Consider the following 17009-nt stretch of genomic DNA (forward strand, 5'->3'; position numbering starts at 1 on the left):
AATGCACAAAACAAAGTATAAAATAATAGCAATGTGTAGTGAGTAATCTAAGGGTTGCTGTTTTGTGTTTGGTTATTAAAAGTGGCCTTGTAGAATGATAGATTCACTTTGCCTCGATAGCTGCCATTTAAAGAAAACATCAGTTAAAGGTCACTGTAAATGTAATCTTCATTTTCTAACTCCATAAGATTATATGCATAATTGACCTTATATGCATTTCCTACAAATTTTCATCATGCTGCCAGTTATTTGATAGAGTATGATTTTATAGTGTTATGGATTGTCACAGCTTTTACAAGTTGCATTTCTGGACGTGATTTTTAAACCACAAGTCATATGCTTATTTGAGGCACCTTATAATGTTGTCCTAGAAACGTTTCTCATGCAGTAATCCAAAATAAGCAAAGCCTGTTATTACATCATAATTGGACCTCAAAGAATCCATGTAGACAGTTCCTGTCTCTATTTTTGGTTCTGTCAGTGTTTTGTGTAACAACCCATTAAAACTATAATATAATGGTCTGTTGATGCAGGTTGGTAAAGGCCAAGATATCTGTGTTTAAAAAAAGTTTTCAACAAATGAGTAATTAGCTGTATGTAATGTTCAACATGCTTGCTCTCTCTTATTATTTTATGCAGTTTCGTGTCAGGACATGGATAGACACGATCTCATTCACATGCACTCCCACTTGAATAAGCAGCACCCTGTCCTCCAGGGGTGTCCAGTCACTTCATCAGCAAACTCTCGAGGACTTTATTCCACATTATAGAAGCCTCTCATCTCCCCCTCTCTGCAGCGAGTTCTGGGAATACGCGTTCCTTAAACGCGTTCAAATCCGCATGCAGCCCGTCGTCTTTAAGATGGGATGGGATGGGAAAACCTCATTCATTAGTAATCGAGTGGCTATTTCAAGTGGTGGGTCCGCGATCACTAAGTCTCCGAAGCGCACGAGCCGAAGCCCCCACCCTCCCAGCATTTCCACGTCGTGCCTCCCTCCATCCACACAGCAGCACATGGTTACAATCAAGCCCATAAATCAGACGCCTCCGATCTAATAGTCGGAATGAAGCACACATGCACATCAGACCGAGGTTGGCTGCTGTTGCAGCAGCAGAGGATGCGAGAGATATCAGTGCTTTAAAAGGGGGAGGGATGGACGGCTCGAGATGCAACCAAAAAGCCTCTATAGTGATCAATATCTGACCGTCTTGTTGCAAATCGCCGCAGTGCTTCACAGGTGTAGATTCGAGTATTCTCATACGGATTGACTGAACTGGAGCCACATGTCACATGTGCTTCTTAGGAAGAAACGGGGCATCATCTGCTGCAAGCCGGATCTGGAGGAGGATGCTGCGGCAAGTGATACACAGAGGGCTGAAAGCTTCTTTCTACTGGCTGGGTTTGTTCGTGAGCAGGCATCCGGTTTTCTTCCTCACCGTCCCCGCAGTGCTGACCATCATTTTCGGATCCACGGTGCTGAGCAGGTTTAAGCCCGAAACGGACCTGGAGATCCTGGTGGCCCCGACGCACAGCCTCGCGAAGATCGAGCGGAGTCTCGCCAACAGCCTCTTCCCCATCGACCAGTCCAAACACAAGCTGTACTCGGACCTGCACACCCCCGGCAGATATGGCAGACTCATCCTGCTGGCCAAATCCGGAAATATCCTGGAACTTGCCGAGCAGGTGCTCCAGGTGCACAAGAAGGTCCTGGATATGCGCGTCAATTACAAAGGCTTCAATTACACTTTCGCGCATCTCTGCGTCCTGAGTCACCGGGACAAGAGATGCCTTCTGGATGATATCATCACGATATTTGAAGACATTCGCTTGGCTGTTCTCTCTAACAGCACTTTTGCCAAGGTCCCTGTGAGCTATCCGAATACAACGTTAAAGGTAAGAGAAGCAATCGTGCACGTATGTTTTCTTTGTATATGGATGCTGCTGGAGCGCAGCGGTTTTGTTTAGCGATGTTTAGACACGGGAGCGTTTGGATCGCGGTTTGCATGGGCTGGATCTTTAGTTAAGGTTGAAACAATGAAACTGCACAAGCATCTCGGTATATTGCGACACTTGCCTATAACCCCCGACAACAGTTGTGACGCTTGCGTCGCGACGCGAAGCCCTCATGAATAGACTCCGCTGCTGCTCCTGTGTGTAGTCTGTCTAAATTAGCTGCATACCTGTATAGGTCCTCAAGATATGCATTTATTTCACTGAATTTATTATATTCCCCTGATGATTTGTTCACACACGTACTGCATGAATAGTTTTGCCGGGGTACGTTAAAGGTTGTACCTTGTGTGTGTGTGTGTGTGTGTGTGTGCGTGTGTGTGTGTGTATGTGTGTGTGTGGTCAATTGCACATTTGTTAATACTCATGTGTGTCATGAATCAAAATGCTGCAACACTCACAGACCAAAGACTAAATATAACAACAGCGCACCAAGCCAAATACCATATTGTCTTCCAAAGCGTACGTCAGTCGCAATAGGAACAAGATGTGTGTGAATGAGGCACTCACCGTGGCCTCAAAGATTAAGAGCTCTCATTCATAATGTGTCAGTCTTTTTATACACATTGACACTGTTGCTGCATTCAAGGCCACAACCTTCTTTGAGAGCTGTGATGCATGCTTCACGTCATTTCAAGATGAAAAAATACAGTTTGACCCAGTCTGTCTTCTGTTTGACTAATTCTACATCGTTTTAATGCATAACCAATGCCGTTCAACTTTGGAAGTTGTTCTAACAGATTTAGCAAGCTTTATGCTATGGTTTTATATCTTTTCTCGCTTGTCTGTCTGACATTTAGCTAAAAGACACTAAGTACACAATTGCTCCATTGTCTGGCATGCTGGAATTTAGCCTAGCTGGCTGAAGCCTTGTTTTTTTGTTATGGATCGCTATTTTAATGCATTTGTTAAAATGTGTGAAATGTATTCAAATACCACAGATCTACAGTAATGTCAGTATTATGGTTTGAAATATTAAAATGTGAGCACTGTACCATTGTACTACTATAAATCCTTGAACTACACTGTACTGTACTGTACTGTACAAGTGTATAGCATAAAAATGTATATTGAATATTGTGAACTTATAGCTGTAACACAAGTTGGCACTGTTTGTTTAATTTTTTAGGATTTGTGCTTGGTTGCTGCATTTTGATTAGACAGTTATTTTAACACAGGTTTCTATTCCCATTTCTACCAGAAGCCCAAATCTCAGATTTCGGCTCATTTGTTAACCAACTTTAATATTCCTAAAATGGCCCAAACGTCCCAATTATTTTATTCAACATATTTTCAAACCTCAATTGATTTTCCCTGATTGCAAAGTACACTTGTCAGATTACATTCACGCTAAACTCAACTTCACTCATTTCTCTTAATGAATAAACCAAACAAGTAACTGGTTTGTTTTTCTTCCAGAATGGTCGTGTGTCCTTCATCGGCCATCAGCTGGGCGGCGTGCCCCTTTCCACGAAGAACTCAGACCAACAGGTCAAATTTGCCCGCACCATCCAGATCACCTACTACCTCCGCAACCTTGGCCCAGTGGTACAGGACATCATCGCTGAGAAGTGGGAAAGCGAATTTTGTAAGCTGGTGCACCAGCTGGCTACGGACAGCGAGGAGCTACACATTTACTCGCTCACTTCCTTCAGCTTATGGCGGGACTTCCACAAGACGGGCGTGCTGGCCAAGAGCGAGGTACTGGTCAGCCTGGTGCTGGTCCTCCTGGCAGCGACCATCTCCAGCTCCATGCGGGACTGCTTGCGAGGAAAGCCCTTTCTGGGCCTGTTGGGTGTCCTTACCATCTGCATCGCCAACGTGACGGCAGCAGGGATTTTTTTTATCTCAGATGGGAAGTTTAACTCGACGCTGCTCGGGATCCCCTTTTTCGCCATGGGTAAGTGTGCAGAGAGCGATGGTGATTGTATGCAGGATTACAATAATTGTTGTGTGACTCCTCAGACGAAGGGGGGTGGGGGGGTGTTGTAATTGTTTTCTACGGCAGTCATCGAGGTCAGTGCTCGTGCAGCAATGGGTTCTGTCATTACAAATGGAGAATATCTGATACCATTAATGGAATTGGAGTAATGTCAAATTTGTATGAATATAAATGAATGTTGCATAACGTACCATTTTGATCAGATTGGTGGCTTACATTGTGTTTTGCTTAGGATAAACTAATAAATAACAGAGGATCTTGATGTTGATGGGACTTTTACATAGAAAACGGTTCTATTGTGGTAGGAAAATGTGTTTGACAAAATGTCTATAACACACAGTTTAAAGGGATAGTTCAACTCCCCCCCTCAACAAAAAACGTCCATCAGTCTTTGTTCAAAACCATGTATTTCATTTTAAGAAATGTCTCAGTGGTTTTGTGTCCATACAATGAAAGTCAATGAGAAATATCTTATTTTGTGTCATGCAGAATACAAATCACAAACGTTTGGAACGATGTGAGGGTGAATAAATAAAAAATAATTCATCGGTGAACTATCCTTTTAATGCTTGTCTGTCATCTCTCAAATTCAGCTCTTCTCTTTTCCTCAATCCAGAGCTAATAATATCTGTGCATTTCAACGTTTGTTAATCCAAGATTATAATTTTTTTAGGTGAAACCTGTCATGGAACTGATAATTATAGTGTGAAACTGACATACCTGTACAATGTGGCAGACTTTTTAGCCTATAGAATTTTTCTTTTCAAAGGGTTCAGTTTTATCATTTGTGCATTTTGAGCGTATAACATGGAACAGTCATAAATTTCCAGCGGTGCTGTTTTTCTGTTGTTTTGGGGTCCCCCGGGAACCCAATCTTGCAAGCTCAAACTATCTTGGAAATTTAACGAACACGGATTCAACACATCTCGCAGGTGTGAAAACACCCTTAGATTTTACACCTGTCTAGGCTGCATTAGATGCCCTTCGGTGACGGCTGTCACAACGCTCAACTGAGTGGAACTAATTTGCTTCGAATTTAAAACGTGTAGATTTGTTTGCTCCTGCGGAGGACGATTCGTGGTTCCCGAAAACAAAGGGATACAGGATACAAACGCACAATTACAACCTGCAGAGAATCAACGCATTCAGTATTCCTGTTCTTTGTAAATAGAAAAACACTGCTTATGCATTTCTTGATTGTTTTCTGATGAAGTGCAACAATTTAGCTTGACTTCTCTGTTTAACAAAGACGGTACTTAGTATTGTAAGTAGACTCTGTATTGTTGGATTTTATGATCATGAATGTCCTAGTGGAGCTTGTGGATCAAAGGTAATAATGCCCGGCATTGTATAGTCACCTCTTAAGCTCCAACCAGCCGTTTATGGTGTCCCTAATGATGTAAACCCCACAGATCCTGGGTCTTATTGTAGGGCTAGCCCAGCGTGAAAGATTAATTGCTCCCTGACCAGTGGATTTTGAATCCGTTGCTGAATACCGGAGGACCTGTGATTTACTCTGCGTTTGAGTTTCACAGCAAGGACAATCTGGAAAAATAGATTTTGTCCCGCCAGCAAAGATGAATGGCTACACACTACACTGCGTATCACAATGTGCTCAGGTGTCCCCGGGGATTCAGGGTGGTTCTGTCGGGTTGACCTGCGCGATTTTCTTATAAAGGTAAAGACGGCTTGACAGAATGTGAAGCACGAATGAATGAATGAATGAGTCATAAAACTTGACTTTGATCTTCTGCAGAACACAAAAGCAGTTATTTTAAAGACTTTTGGCAACCAAACAATGGCAGTACCCATTGCCTTACACTGGTTTCGTGTCATAATAAAAGTAAATGTCTGCCACCACCGTTGTTCGTTTACCAACATTGCCAGAAAGGTTTGTATGCGTAGCAGAAATCAATGTTTAACACTGCTGTCAGAGACAGTAAATGGACAGCATTATAAACCTTCAGTATAGTTTGATTGTTATTTATATTCAGGCGCACACTACAGCTATTTATAGAAAGACATGGTTTCTGCCCCGCGTCTTAGAGGCGGAGAGGCGAATGCTTTCTTCTTGTGGGACAAATGACAGGATGGGAAATCAATGTCAGATTGCTCACTCACCTCTTGATAGTACATTAAGCTCTTTGGTGTTGTCACGATTTTCATGATTTTCTAGATCAGTGTTTATAAAAAGCATTGCTTTACTCTGTCACAGACATGTTATATAAATCATATTTTATTAAATTCTTTTAAAATATGTTCTTATTTATATACATTACATACTGCACGGTATTTATCTATTTATCAGTTGTACAGTATGTGTTTATTGGATCTTATTTTCAAGAATGTAGGTATTTTAAAGAATGTAGGAAAGCAAACATTTCTGGGTCACTTCTGACTGCCATTGTCATTTTTCCTACTATGGTAGTCAATGGTGGCCAAGAGCTGTTTGGTTATTATGCATTCTTCCAAATATCTTTCTCTTTGTTCATCAGAAGAACACAATTTATACAGATTTGGAACTCAAGAGTGTTGAAGACAGAATTTCAATTTTTGGGTGAACGGTCTCTTTAAACACTACATTCCGGTAAGCAAAGCTAAAGTCACAGGTAGCTAGCTACTCTATTTATAGTTCACAGTGGTTGAATGTCATGAACTTGTCTCTCAGTGTGTTGCATTGGCAAAGATTTCGGGTTTCCCACCTCTATACCCTGAATCCAACTCCTGTGTGTGCGTCTGCTCCGATCCTACAGCAAGCTTGTTTTTATGTATGTGCGCAATGGCGCAGTCTCTCCCCGGCACGTCAGTCCTATTGATCGAGCTCATTTAGGGCCACAGACTGTGGAACAGCATGTGCCCTGAGATTCAGGCCGTCTCTCTGCAATTCTCTCCACACAAGCATGATTGTGTCTGGTCACGGCTAACGCACATATGGCGCCCAGGAAACAGTATCCCGTCTCAATCATCCATTCCGCGAGCAAACACGTCCACAAAGCCAACGTTTAGACCCGGCCACCATTCGCCGTCTCCCACTGGAAAATATAGATGATGGGGTGTTGGAAGATTGAAGTGCATCCATATTGAATGCCATTGATTAGCCACTGTGCCAGAAGGCAAAAGGAAGTCCTGGGGAAGAGATTAGGGGTCTTACCAATGAACTACTTATCACAGATGTCTTCAAGCGTCACACGTTACATGCCATTAGGCCCGTGGCTGGATAATTTGCCATTGTCAGGAGGAAGAATCAGGATGAGGGTGCTCAAGCGGTGTGGTGGACATCCTAAGCCAGGGGGGAAATGGAATTTGCATAGTGTACTTTGGTCAGGCGTGCCGTGAGAACATTGCCAAGGTGTATGGATGGATAGAAATAAGAAGAAAGTCTAGTTTTGTGATTAATGGGTGGAAGGTTTTTCTGATTGAAACGTACAAAAGATTAAAAATGATATAGGGATAGATTGCATCATTTTGTGGTTAGTTTTCAGGATATTGTTTGGATTTTTTTATTCAGAAATTACGGACTTTCTTAGTTTATGTTAATAAAATGCTTGAAAAAGTGTTCTGGTGTGGAAATGTAGTTGTTGGTAGTGTTTGATGCTGCAGTGAAGACCTTGAACTCAGTGACATACTGACATTGGCATGTTTTACAATACCATGAATTATGACGTCAAGGATGGTAAGGTATATTCTCCCATGAGTCCTCGTGACTGAAGCCATAGCCTATAGAAAATGAGTGGCAGCAAAGGATGATCGAGATCTATTGACCCAAATCCAGCTGAGCTGACAGTTATGTGCACAATGATTCTTTCCATTAAAGGTACAGTGCATGAGATTTAGCGGCATGTAGCCGCAGGGCTGCGAATTCCAACCAACGTCTAACTTTAACCCTCCCTTTCAAAGGACTACGGTGGTTGTCACATTTTCTCTTCTTTGCCAAAAGAGATAATGTATTCATGAAATGTGCTCTGTAGAGCAGTTTTTTTCCGTTAAGGGCAACTGTTGAAAGAACATGGTAAATTCCATGTAAGGTGACCCGCTGTGTATGTAGATAGAAATAGCTCATTCTAATAAAAATATAACGCTTCATTGTGTAAGGTCTTTATACACCTCTGAAGACATACAGTAGTTATGTGTGTTATATTGCATTTCTGTCAATAGGCCCTCCCAAAAATTACACACCGGACCTTTGAAGACTAAAATATTGTTTAAGTTCCCTGATATTGCTTAAGATTTTGAGTTGGATTCACATTATATTTTGTACCTGAGCTCATTATTATCAGGCTACAGAGGCAACTTTGATATAATCTAAATAAACAGTTGTATTGTCTTTTAAGTATTGCTGGGTTGAAGTCATGAGATGTTGATAGACTCTAGTCCAAGGGGTTTTCAAACTAGGGGGCCTCCAGAATGGTTTAAGGGGTCCCTAAAAAATTTTTGGAGAACCTTAAGACACCAGAAGTTGTAAAACTCTATACTGAAGATTATTCCAGTTATCTTTTTCAAACAGTATGTTGTCTTTATGATATCCTTACTATTTGTCTGACAGTTTAAATGCTTCTTTATAAAAAAATGGATATGTATTTTCAGAAAGGGTATCCCTCGCGAAAGGTTAAACATATTTGGGGGTCCTTGGCATGAAAAGTTTGAAAACCCCTGGTCTAGACTCAGAGCGCCGCTTACTCATTTAGCTGTGAAGCCTGTGGCACAATAGATGCAGGCCGTTGTGTTCAACCTATTTTAGACTTCTCAGCCGGAAAGTAGGCCATAAGAAAGATTTTAAAGTTTGAAGAATCAGATCCAAATGCTCTTTTAGCTTGCTTTTAATGTACTGTGCTGTCATTTGTTTGTACTTTCTCTTGTCTATTTTTAGGTTCTTCATACTGCAAACTCTGATATTAGACCTTACCCCAGTTTTTATCATAGGCCTTTAATAAGCTCTGTTCCAAAACCTAGTGAGATGACTCGCTCGTCTATCATTTAAATCTTAGCCTTGCTTTACTATGTTGTATTGAGTAAAAATATTTATAATCAACTGAACAATTGGTGGGTCTGCAGGACATGTTACAAATGTTACATTTGTAGCTCACTAAGTTTTGGAACATAACAATTATTTCTTCATTTTTATTTGGAATATAAATATTTGATAGAATAAATAATATAGTCATACAATATGTTCTACCCAAAATCACAACTCTAGCTAAATCAGCTTATCGGATTCAATCCAGAAAAGACAAACTTCTACAATCTCCCCGCATCACTTCAGAATTGTTCATACTCAACAGCGGGATTGATAAGGTCCACTTTAATGAAATTACACGCGAGGACCCGAACCCATTTCTCGAGCAAGATTTACATGCGGTGCATTAGCGCAGGCTTTTTCATTACGAGCCGCAGATGTGGCGCCACAAGAAGAAACAACCTCTCGATACGATCATTCTCACTATGACATAAGTGTCAGACCTCTCACTACATCTCCTGACTGCAACCGTTTGACCGCTCTGAAAAACACCCTGCTTTCTACACACATACTGTTGTGTTGTGCAGAGTTTTGTGGACATTGCACAGTTTATCCTGTGCTGGGGGGTTAACATAGGCCGTGCTGTTGAGTTTTGTGTGTGTGCGGGTGTAAGATAACAACATGTTCGCTGTCAATCGAGATGGTAATTTTGGGTACTTTTATAAAAAAAATGTTTTGGGTAACACAGGCTCTAGTTTTTGTTGATAAAATGCCATGGAAACTAAATAAAGATTTAAGACAATTTCTGAAATATTGTCTTCGTTCAGTCAGAATGTGTAAATAACCAAATATTCAAAAGCAGAATGCAGCACATTAAAACAAGCTATTTTTGTTGACATTTGGAGTAATGCATGCTTCAATGGAAGCAAAGAAATCTGACCTTTTGAACGAAGGAATGAACGCCTATATGCCGCGTATGCGATTATTGACCTATGAATGCACGATCGGTGCACTTCTTCATTTGACATCATCAGCAAATGTTTCTTCTGGGTTTTTACTTTACCCAAACATTACATTTTTGTCCCTATTTACTCACCATCATGTTTGTCAAACCTCTCCTTCATTTGTTCTTCGGAATAAAACGATTTTTAAGTGTTGTTTTACCTTTTCTGTTTATATAGGTAGTAGATTGTGTCACAAACCACTCCCATTGCAAACAGAGAAAGCAAACTCCTTTTTGTAAATCTCTGTTTTTGTTTAGAAGAACAAAGAAAGCAATAGGGGATAAATAATGTCAAAACATTTATTAATTGTTCTAAACCTGTATACATTTATTTTTTCTGATGAACACAAAGTAAGCTATGTGGAAAAAATTAGCAACTGAGATTTCTGGGACATCATTGACTACGTTTACATGCGGATCAATAATGCGATTATTAGGACAAAATAATAGTAATAAGGACTTAATCGCAGTAACATGTTTACATGAACCTCTTTACTCCCGTTTACATGGAAGTTTTATATTCTGATTATTTGCTATAAAACACAGCACAACGATGATCTCGTGTACAGTAGGTGTGTGTTATTGGCGATCGTTTAAATAATGCAAAACACCATTATGTGGACCTATTTTATGGTTATTTGTATGCCCGGATTAAGAATTCAGAGGCCCCTTGGCACAAGTGTCTCATGGACCCCCCAAACCCCCCTCTCCCCTATACACACAAGTGTGCCCAATAAAGTTTTAAATTAGCCTATAGGGTACTACAGGTATGTTTAGGAAACACCTCTTTCTTATTCAGGATTACATTGACCAGTTACCAAGTAACCCGAAGGACAATATCAACGGGGCAGAGAAGCGCACGGCAGGATCCGGCCCTATTTGGCGTCAATGATGAATATATAGAAATATGATGGAAAATGCCTCCGCAATGGTCGAGTATGCTGTCATCGCATTTGTGCTGTTTCTGTATGAAGAAAAGGACCAGAGTCGGCTGACAGCAACGGTCGTGTTGACGACGGTAAAACTTCAGACTGTCATTTTAACTTAAGATGCGTGACAAAGCCACATGCGCACCTTGGTTAGAGCAGCATTAATGGGATTAAGGTGTTGACATGCCTTCTTATTGCAATGAAAAAGACGTACACCACATACTGTGTATTTTACATGTGGTAAAGTATAATCATTTTTCCTACTATGGTATTCAATAATGTCCCAGAAAAAAACATTCTTCTGTGTTCATCAGAACAAACTTGATGGTGAATAAATGATGACAGAATTTTCACTTTGGCGTAGAGTTTCCCTTTAATTGACATTTTGGAACCAAGATTTTTTTCGTGGCTGTCACAGTATGGATATCGGTGTAATATTTTTGCGATCATCTGTCACAACCGGACGTGAGTGGCGTCCTCAGGATGTTTGCTGCAGGTGATTGATATGTTTGCGTCTGGTCTGGACGCTGCTTAAGTTTTAAAGCAGTAATTTAGTTTCATGACTCACTTTACTGCAGTGAGAGAGGTGATGCTGCTCTCTGTATCAAAGGCGCTGCCTCAGAGACGCTTGCCTTTGGTATGTGCCGGCTGAAACTGTTCACAGGAGGCCCGTGACAAACTGCCCTCTTAAGTTAGGAGGAATGTTGTACCTGTCCACCAGCACACATAGACATGAGCTACAGCCCTTTATTTCCTGATTTAGCCCTTGTGAGACTCACAGGGAACATTGCAGTTTAAATTCCCAGGGTGTACCTTTGAAAAAGCATGGAAGAATGGGTTTTGAATCATGCTGGTGGGTGTTATTCTAAAAAAGGTTGGAGAATATTAAATGATATGTTTATATTGGGTGTTATTATGCCTAACTTCCCTTTTGCAAAGTTGGGCAAAATTCTGAATTCACTGCCTTTCGTGAATGAATTGACAGACATATTTATTTTTAAGATTAAAACTTTTGTATCCATACAAGGGAAGTCAATGGGGGCCAATGTTCTTCAAAATATCTTCTCTTGTGTTCTGCACAAGAAAGATATACAGGTTTGGGAAGACATGAGCGTGAGTTAATGCAATAGATGCAATCCTTTTTTTGGGGGGAAAACTGCCCCTTTAAAACAATTCCCACAAGCAAGATTTTCATTTTGCAATAATGCATCACAAAATAACTATAAATTGTTCTTCCACTTTACTTTTACACTTTTACATTGATTAAATATAAAATATTTATTTGTATAAATTAATTGCTAATTTAATTAAGTGTTGTTTGATTGTACTGTATTATAAGATGTTTATGGGTACCTTATGCTTACAAATGATGCATTTCATTGCATTTCTGCCCAAAATAAATTGCAATTCGGCATCCTCTTTACTACATCAGTTTAGATTCTAGACTTGGAATATATAGTAATAGGCATTCTCAATTCCATGCATCAACAGTCAGCAGTCGGCCACAGGTCATCCCCCCTCTTGTGTCCAGAGGCATTTGGGATCCCAGTGGCCCTATTAGACCAGCGCCTGGTCCAGTAAAATGATTTTGGATGTTGTCGAAATGGTTTTATTTCGAATGCCTCAATAATCTCTGTCCCAGCCTGTGATTTATAAGCGACAGGAGGAGGCCTCGCCTCCTTCCAGCTCACGCATTTGTCCTCTCTGTTTTTAATGCACTCTGTTTGCTGCTGCGCTCCTTCACATTCACAACTGATGCTGCAGAGAATGTCAGTCGTTTTCTGCGATGTCAGTTTGCTGGGCTTTTTACATTACTACGTGCATGCACTCCTGGGGTGGTCCCAATTTAATTTACACCCTTCCATAGATGGAACCCTTTGACAGTGCTTGATGGAAAGGGAATCACTTGATCATACATTAGATGTTATTTTGGGAGAAAGCTTGCTTTCGGATTGCCGCTGCCCAGTGACAAAAATTGACCTTGTCAGAAAAATGCAGTTGTTCTTTAAATTGGAATAATAGAACATTATATAAAATTTGAATTACAGATTACATTATGGAGAAAATCTTTTTATTATAATATATATTATATTATAATTATATAGGTAACTCTTGTCAGTATTGCGCTAGTATAGTCACATGTTCTTTAGGACTGAGCACATGTTCTTGTGCCCAGATCTCTGATACACACAATGCATAACATTTGAAGCTCACACATTCGATGTTTGGGATTGAAGATTTTATTTATTATCAAATATTATGACTTTTTATTCTTTAAATATTTATCAAATCAATAAGGTGCCAACAGGCTATGCATTCTAAGGATTCTTCAGAAGACATCGCTGCAGTTTTATCTGTGCAGCCGTTCATTACACAAGGTAATGTTCACAGGTTCTCGGTGAATGAGATCTTTGTGACTGAAGTCAAATGGACCTTGAAGCATTAGCTGTGTCTCAGGACCATCTGAACGTGAACTAGCCGGATCAACAGCCGAGTGAATAGTGTAATGAATAATGCAAGAAATTAAGTTAAAGTTTATTTACCATGCAGAGGCACTGTTAACATTCTTTGTAGACCTTGCAAATAATAAGTGGCACTCACTTCATGCATTTTATTCATCTTTTTAATTGGTGGATATAAAAGGAATTGCTTCAGCAGTGATTTTCAGAAGATGACTGGGGCGACTACTTGTCAAACATTCAATTCCCTATCTGGTGGTTTTGTTGCACTACAATTTGGCATGAAGTGACCCATGTATGCACTCAGATGCCTCAATAGTTTGTTGGTAGCACACTTGTGTATAGAAAATTCGGTTTTAACTGCCATGCTGAATTTAGAAGATGAATTTCAGTCCCTCAGGACAACCCGAGGCTGCAAAGCTCTTGTGTACGCAAGCGGTACTCAACGTATTCTGTTGTTTGTCCATCTATCTTTATTTAGTATTTGTCACATCTGGAACTATTGTAACCTTTCTTTTGGGGAAAACATTTTCCTAATTGTAATTATAGACACACATGCTCATTCTTTACATATGTGACCCTGGATCACAAAACCAGTCTTAAGTAGCACGGCAACATTTTTAGTAAAAGCCAAAAATACATTGTGTGGGTCAAAATTATAGATTTATCTTTTATGCCAAAAATCATTAGGATATTAAGTAAAGATCATGTTCCATAAAGATTTTTAGTAAATTTTCAACCCAAAATATATAAACACTTTATTTTTGTGAGTGGATGGCCTGATACAGTGCCTCGGATTAACAACTTGAAAGGTGATTTTCTCAATATTTTGATTTTTTGCACCTTTTACTTCCAGGGTTTTACACTCTTGTATCTCCACCAGATATTGTCCCATCTTAACAACAAATATATCAATAAAAAGCTTAACTATATATCTTTCAAATATTTATAAACTTGAGTAAACTCTCGGTTACTTTTTAGACAGTTGAAGTTCCCCTTTATTCTTTGTTTTCTTTATTATTCAGTTTAAGCAAATCCCTTTAAAAACAAAAAAGTTTGTAATGAAAACAAAAAACTACTGTTAATGACATTCAAGCAAAGATTGTAATGTGGTTTTGATGTCAGGTTGAACATGAAATCTTTTCATCATTTTGTGTTACCATCATGTGCCCACGTATCCTTCTGCCTACTAAAAGTCACCCCATCTAACTCATTACATCGATTTAATCCATAACGCTTAATTCGATTGTTCTCCCTTTCTGTAAACTCAATAGAAAGGAAGGAGTAAGAGAAGTGATTTTTTGATGCGTTCTCGACAGCAAGGGTCGAAGTGTGATGTCCCTGATTCAGAGTGAAATATTCAGAAGAGGGAAGAAAGTTAAATGTATTAATATCTTCAAAGGCAGAAGCGAGCACACAGACTAGATCTGATGTTTCAGCTTAAGTGCAGTTGAGGACAGCAGAAAAGTATTTTACAAATACAGCTTAGGTTGCAACTACTACGAAAGGTGTGATAACTTGTGTTAAGTGTTCAACTTGTGTTATAAATAATTGAATAGTAGAAAAAAACTTATAAGTGAAAATCTCTTTAAAAGATATTTATGTCATATTTTTAATTTGACTACAGAAAGTTGCTGTATATAAATAATTATAATATTTATACTGACATTGATTATTCGGTGTAATCTTGTTTTCCTCTGTGAATCCATTCAGCATGAAACCAAAATATCGTCTTTTCTGTTCTTTTCAGGACATGGAACAAAAGGGGTCTTTGAACTTCTGGCAGGCTGGAGAAGAACCCGAGAGAGTTTGCCCTTCAAAGAGAGAGTGGCAGACGCATTTGCCGACGTGATGGTATGTTACACCATGACCAGCTCCCTCTACATCATCACATTCGGTATGGGCGCCAGTCCATTCACCAACATCGAATCTGTGAAAGTCTTCTGCCAGAGCATGTGCGTAGCAATACTGGTAAACTACTTCTACGTGTTCTCCTTCTACGGTTCCTGCCTGGTGTTTGCTGGGCAGTTGGAGCAGAATCACTATCATAGCGTCTTCTGCTGTAAGATCCCATCCGTGGAGTACCTCAACCGCCAGCCCACCTGGTTTAAGACCATGATGAGCGACGGTCATGACCTCTCCACGCATCACGACAGTGTGCCGTACCAGAACCACTTCATTCAGCACTTCTTGCGGGAGCACTACACAGAATGGATTACCAACACCTACGTCAAGCCGTTTGTGGTAATCCTTTACCTGATTTACGCTTCTTTTTCGTTCATGGGATGTTTACAAATCCGTGACGGATCTAATGTAATTAATCTGCTAGCTAGTAATTCGCCTAGCGTGTCGTTCGCTCTGACACAACAGAAGTACTTCAGCAACTACAGCCCGGTGATTGGCTTTTACATCTACGAACCCATCGAGTATTGGAACTCCACAGTGCACGACCAACTCAAGACACTGGAAAAAGGCTTCAATACGATTTCGTGGATCGATAACTACTTTCACTATCTGAAGGTGGTCAACGTGAGCGCTTCAACCAAAAGCGATTTCATCAACATCCTCAAAACCACGTTTCTCAGAAGCCCCGAATATCAACACTTCGTGGACGACATCATATTCTCGAAAAATGGAGATGAGTACGACATCATTGCGTCCAAATTGTACTTGGTCGCCAGGACGACAGAGAAGAGCAGGGAGGAGGTCGTGGAGCTGCTAGAAAAACTTCGACCTCTGTCCCTGGTCAACAACATTAAGTTCATTGTTTTCAACCCCACCTTCGTGTTCATGGACCGCTACAGTTCCTCCATCATCTCCCCCATTCTCACGTCAGGTTTCAGCGTGCTGACCATCCTCATCCTCACCTTCTTCCTGGTCATCAACCCGCTGGGGAACCTCTGGTTGATCTTGACCGTCACCTCTGTGGAGCTGGGCGTCCTGGGTCTCATGACGCTCTGGAATGTAGACATGGACAGCATCTCTATCCTGTGCCTTATTTTCACTCTCAACTTTGCCATGGATCACTGTGTCCCCCATCTCTACACGTTCGTACTGGCCACAGAGCACACACGGACTCAGTGCATAAAAATTTCGTTGGAGGAACACGGGGCGGCCATTTTGCAGAACACCTCGTGTTTCGTCATCGGGATAATGCCCCTTCTCTTTGTGCCTTCTAATCTGACCTACACACTGTTCAAATGCTCCCTGCTCACTGTCGGATGCACAGTGCTGCACTGTTTCGTCATCCTGCCCGTGTTTTTGACATTTTTCCCGCCCTCAAAAAAACGGCACAAGAAAAAGAAACGAGCCAAACGGAAAGAGCGCGAGCGGGAGAGGGAGAGAGAGGAAATCGAGTGCATCGAAGTCAGGGAAAACCCTGACCACGTGACCAACGTTTGAAAGGCACGTGTCAGTGCAGGTACTAAGAGAGCAGGTCCTGTCCACAAGGGGGCAACGGCACGCATCACAGGCCGAAAGGTGTCCGAGCTGTGACGCTCTCTCTTTCTGCTGGGGCGACCCCGGTGATCAACAGATGTGCTGTCCAGAGTTAAAAAAGATCCTCCTCACTCTTCATCCAGAACAGTGTATAACATCTGCAGCTGCTAGCTTATGTTGGCCATTCATGCGAAAGGCTTTCGAAAACAGTTTACCTGAGAAGGTTGTTCAGATGAAATGTTTCACTCCAAAAATCTAGCATGAAGTAGGTTG

At 40.7% G+C, this 17009-nt stretch overlaps 1 protein-coding gene across 1 annotated transcript; it reads left to right on the forward strand.

The window, feature by feature from the left end:
* Positions 1 to 1291: 1291 nt before the first annotated feature.
* On the forward strand, positions 1292 to 16700 carry ptchd4 (patched domain containing 4; the record flags this gene model as incomplete). Its single annotated transcript, XM_079474219.1, has 3 exons — positions 1292 to 1720; positions 3431 to 3911; positions 15049 to 16700. The coding sequence occupies 3 exons, from the start codon at positions 1292 to 1294 to the stop codon at positions 16698 to 16700; spliced, it is 2562 nt and encodes an 853-aa protein (XP_079330345.1).
* Between the last annotated feature and the right edge of the window lie 309 nt (positions 16701 to 17009).

The sequence above is a fragment of the Barbatula barbatula genome, assembly GCF_947034865.1.
Source record: "Barbatula barbatula genome assembly, chromosome: 15".
NCBI classification, from domain to species: Eukaryota; Metazoa; Chordata; class Actinopteri; order Cypriniformes; family Nemacheilidae; genus Barbatula; species Barbatula barbatula.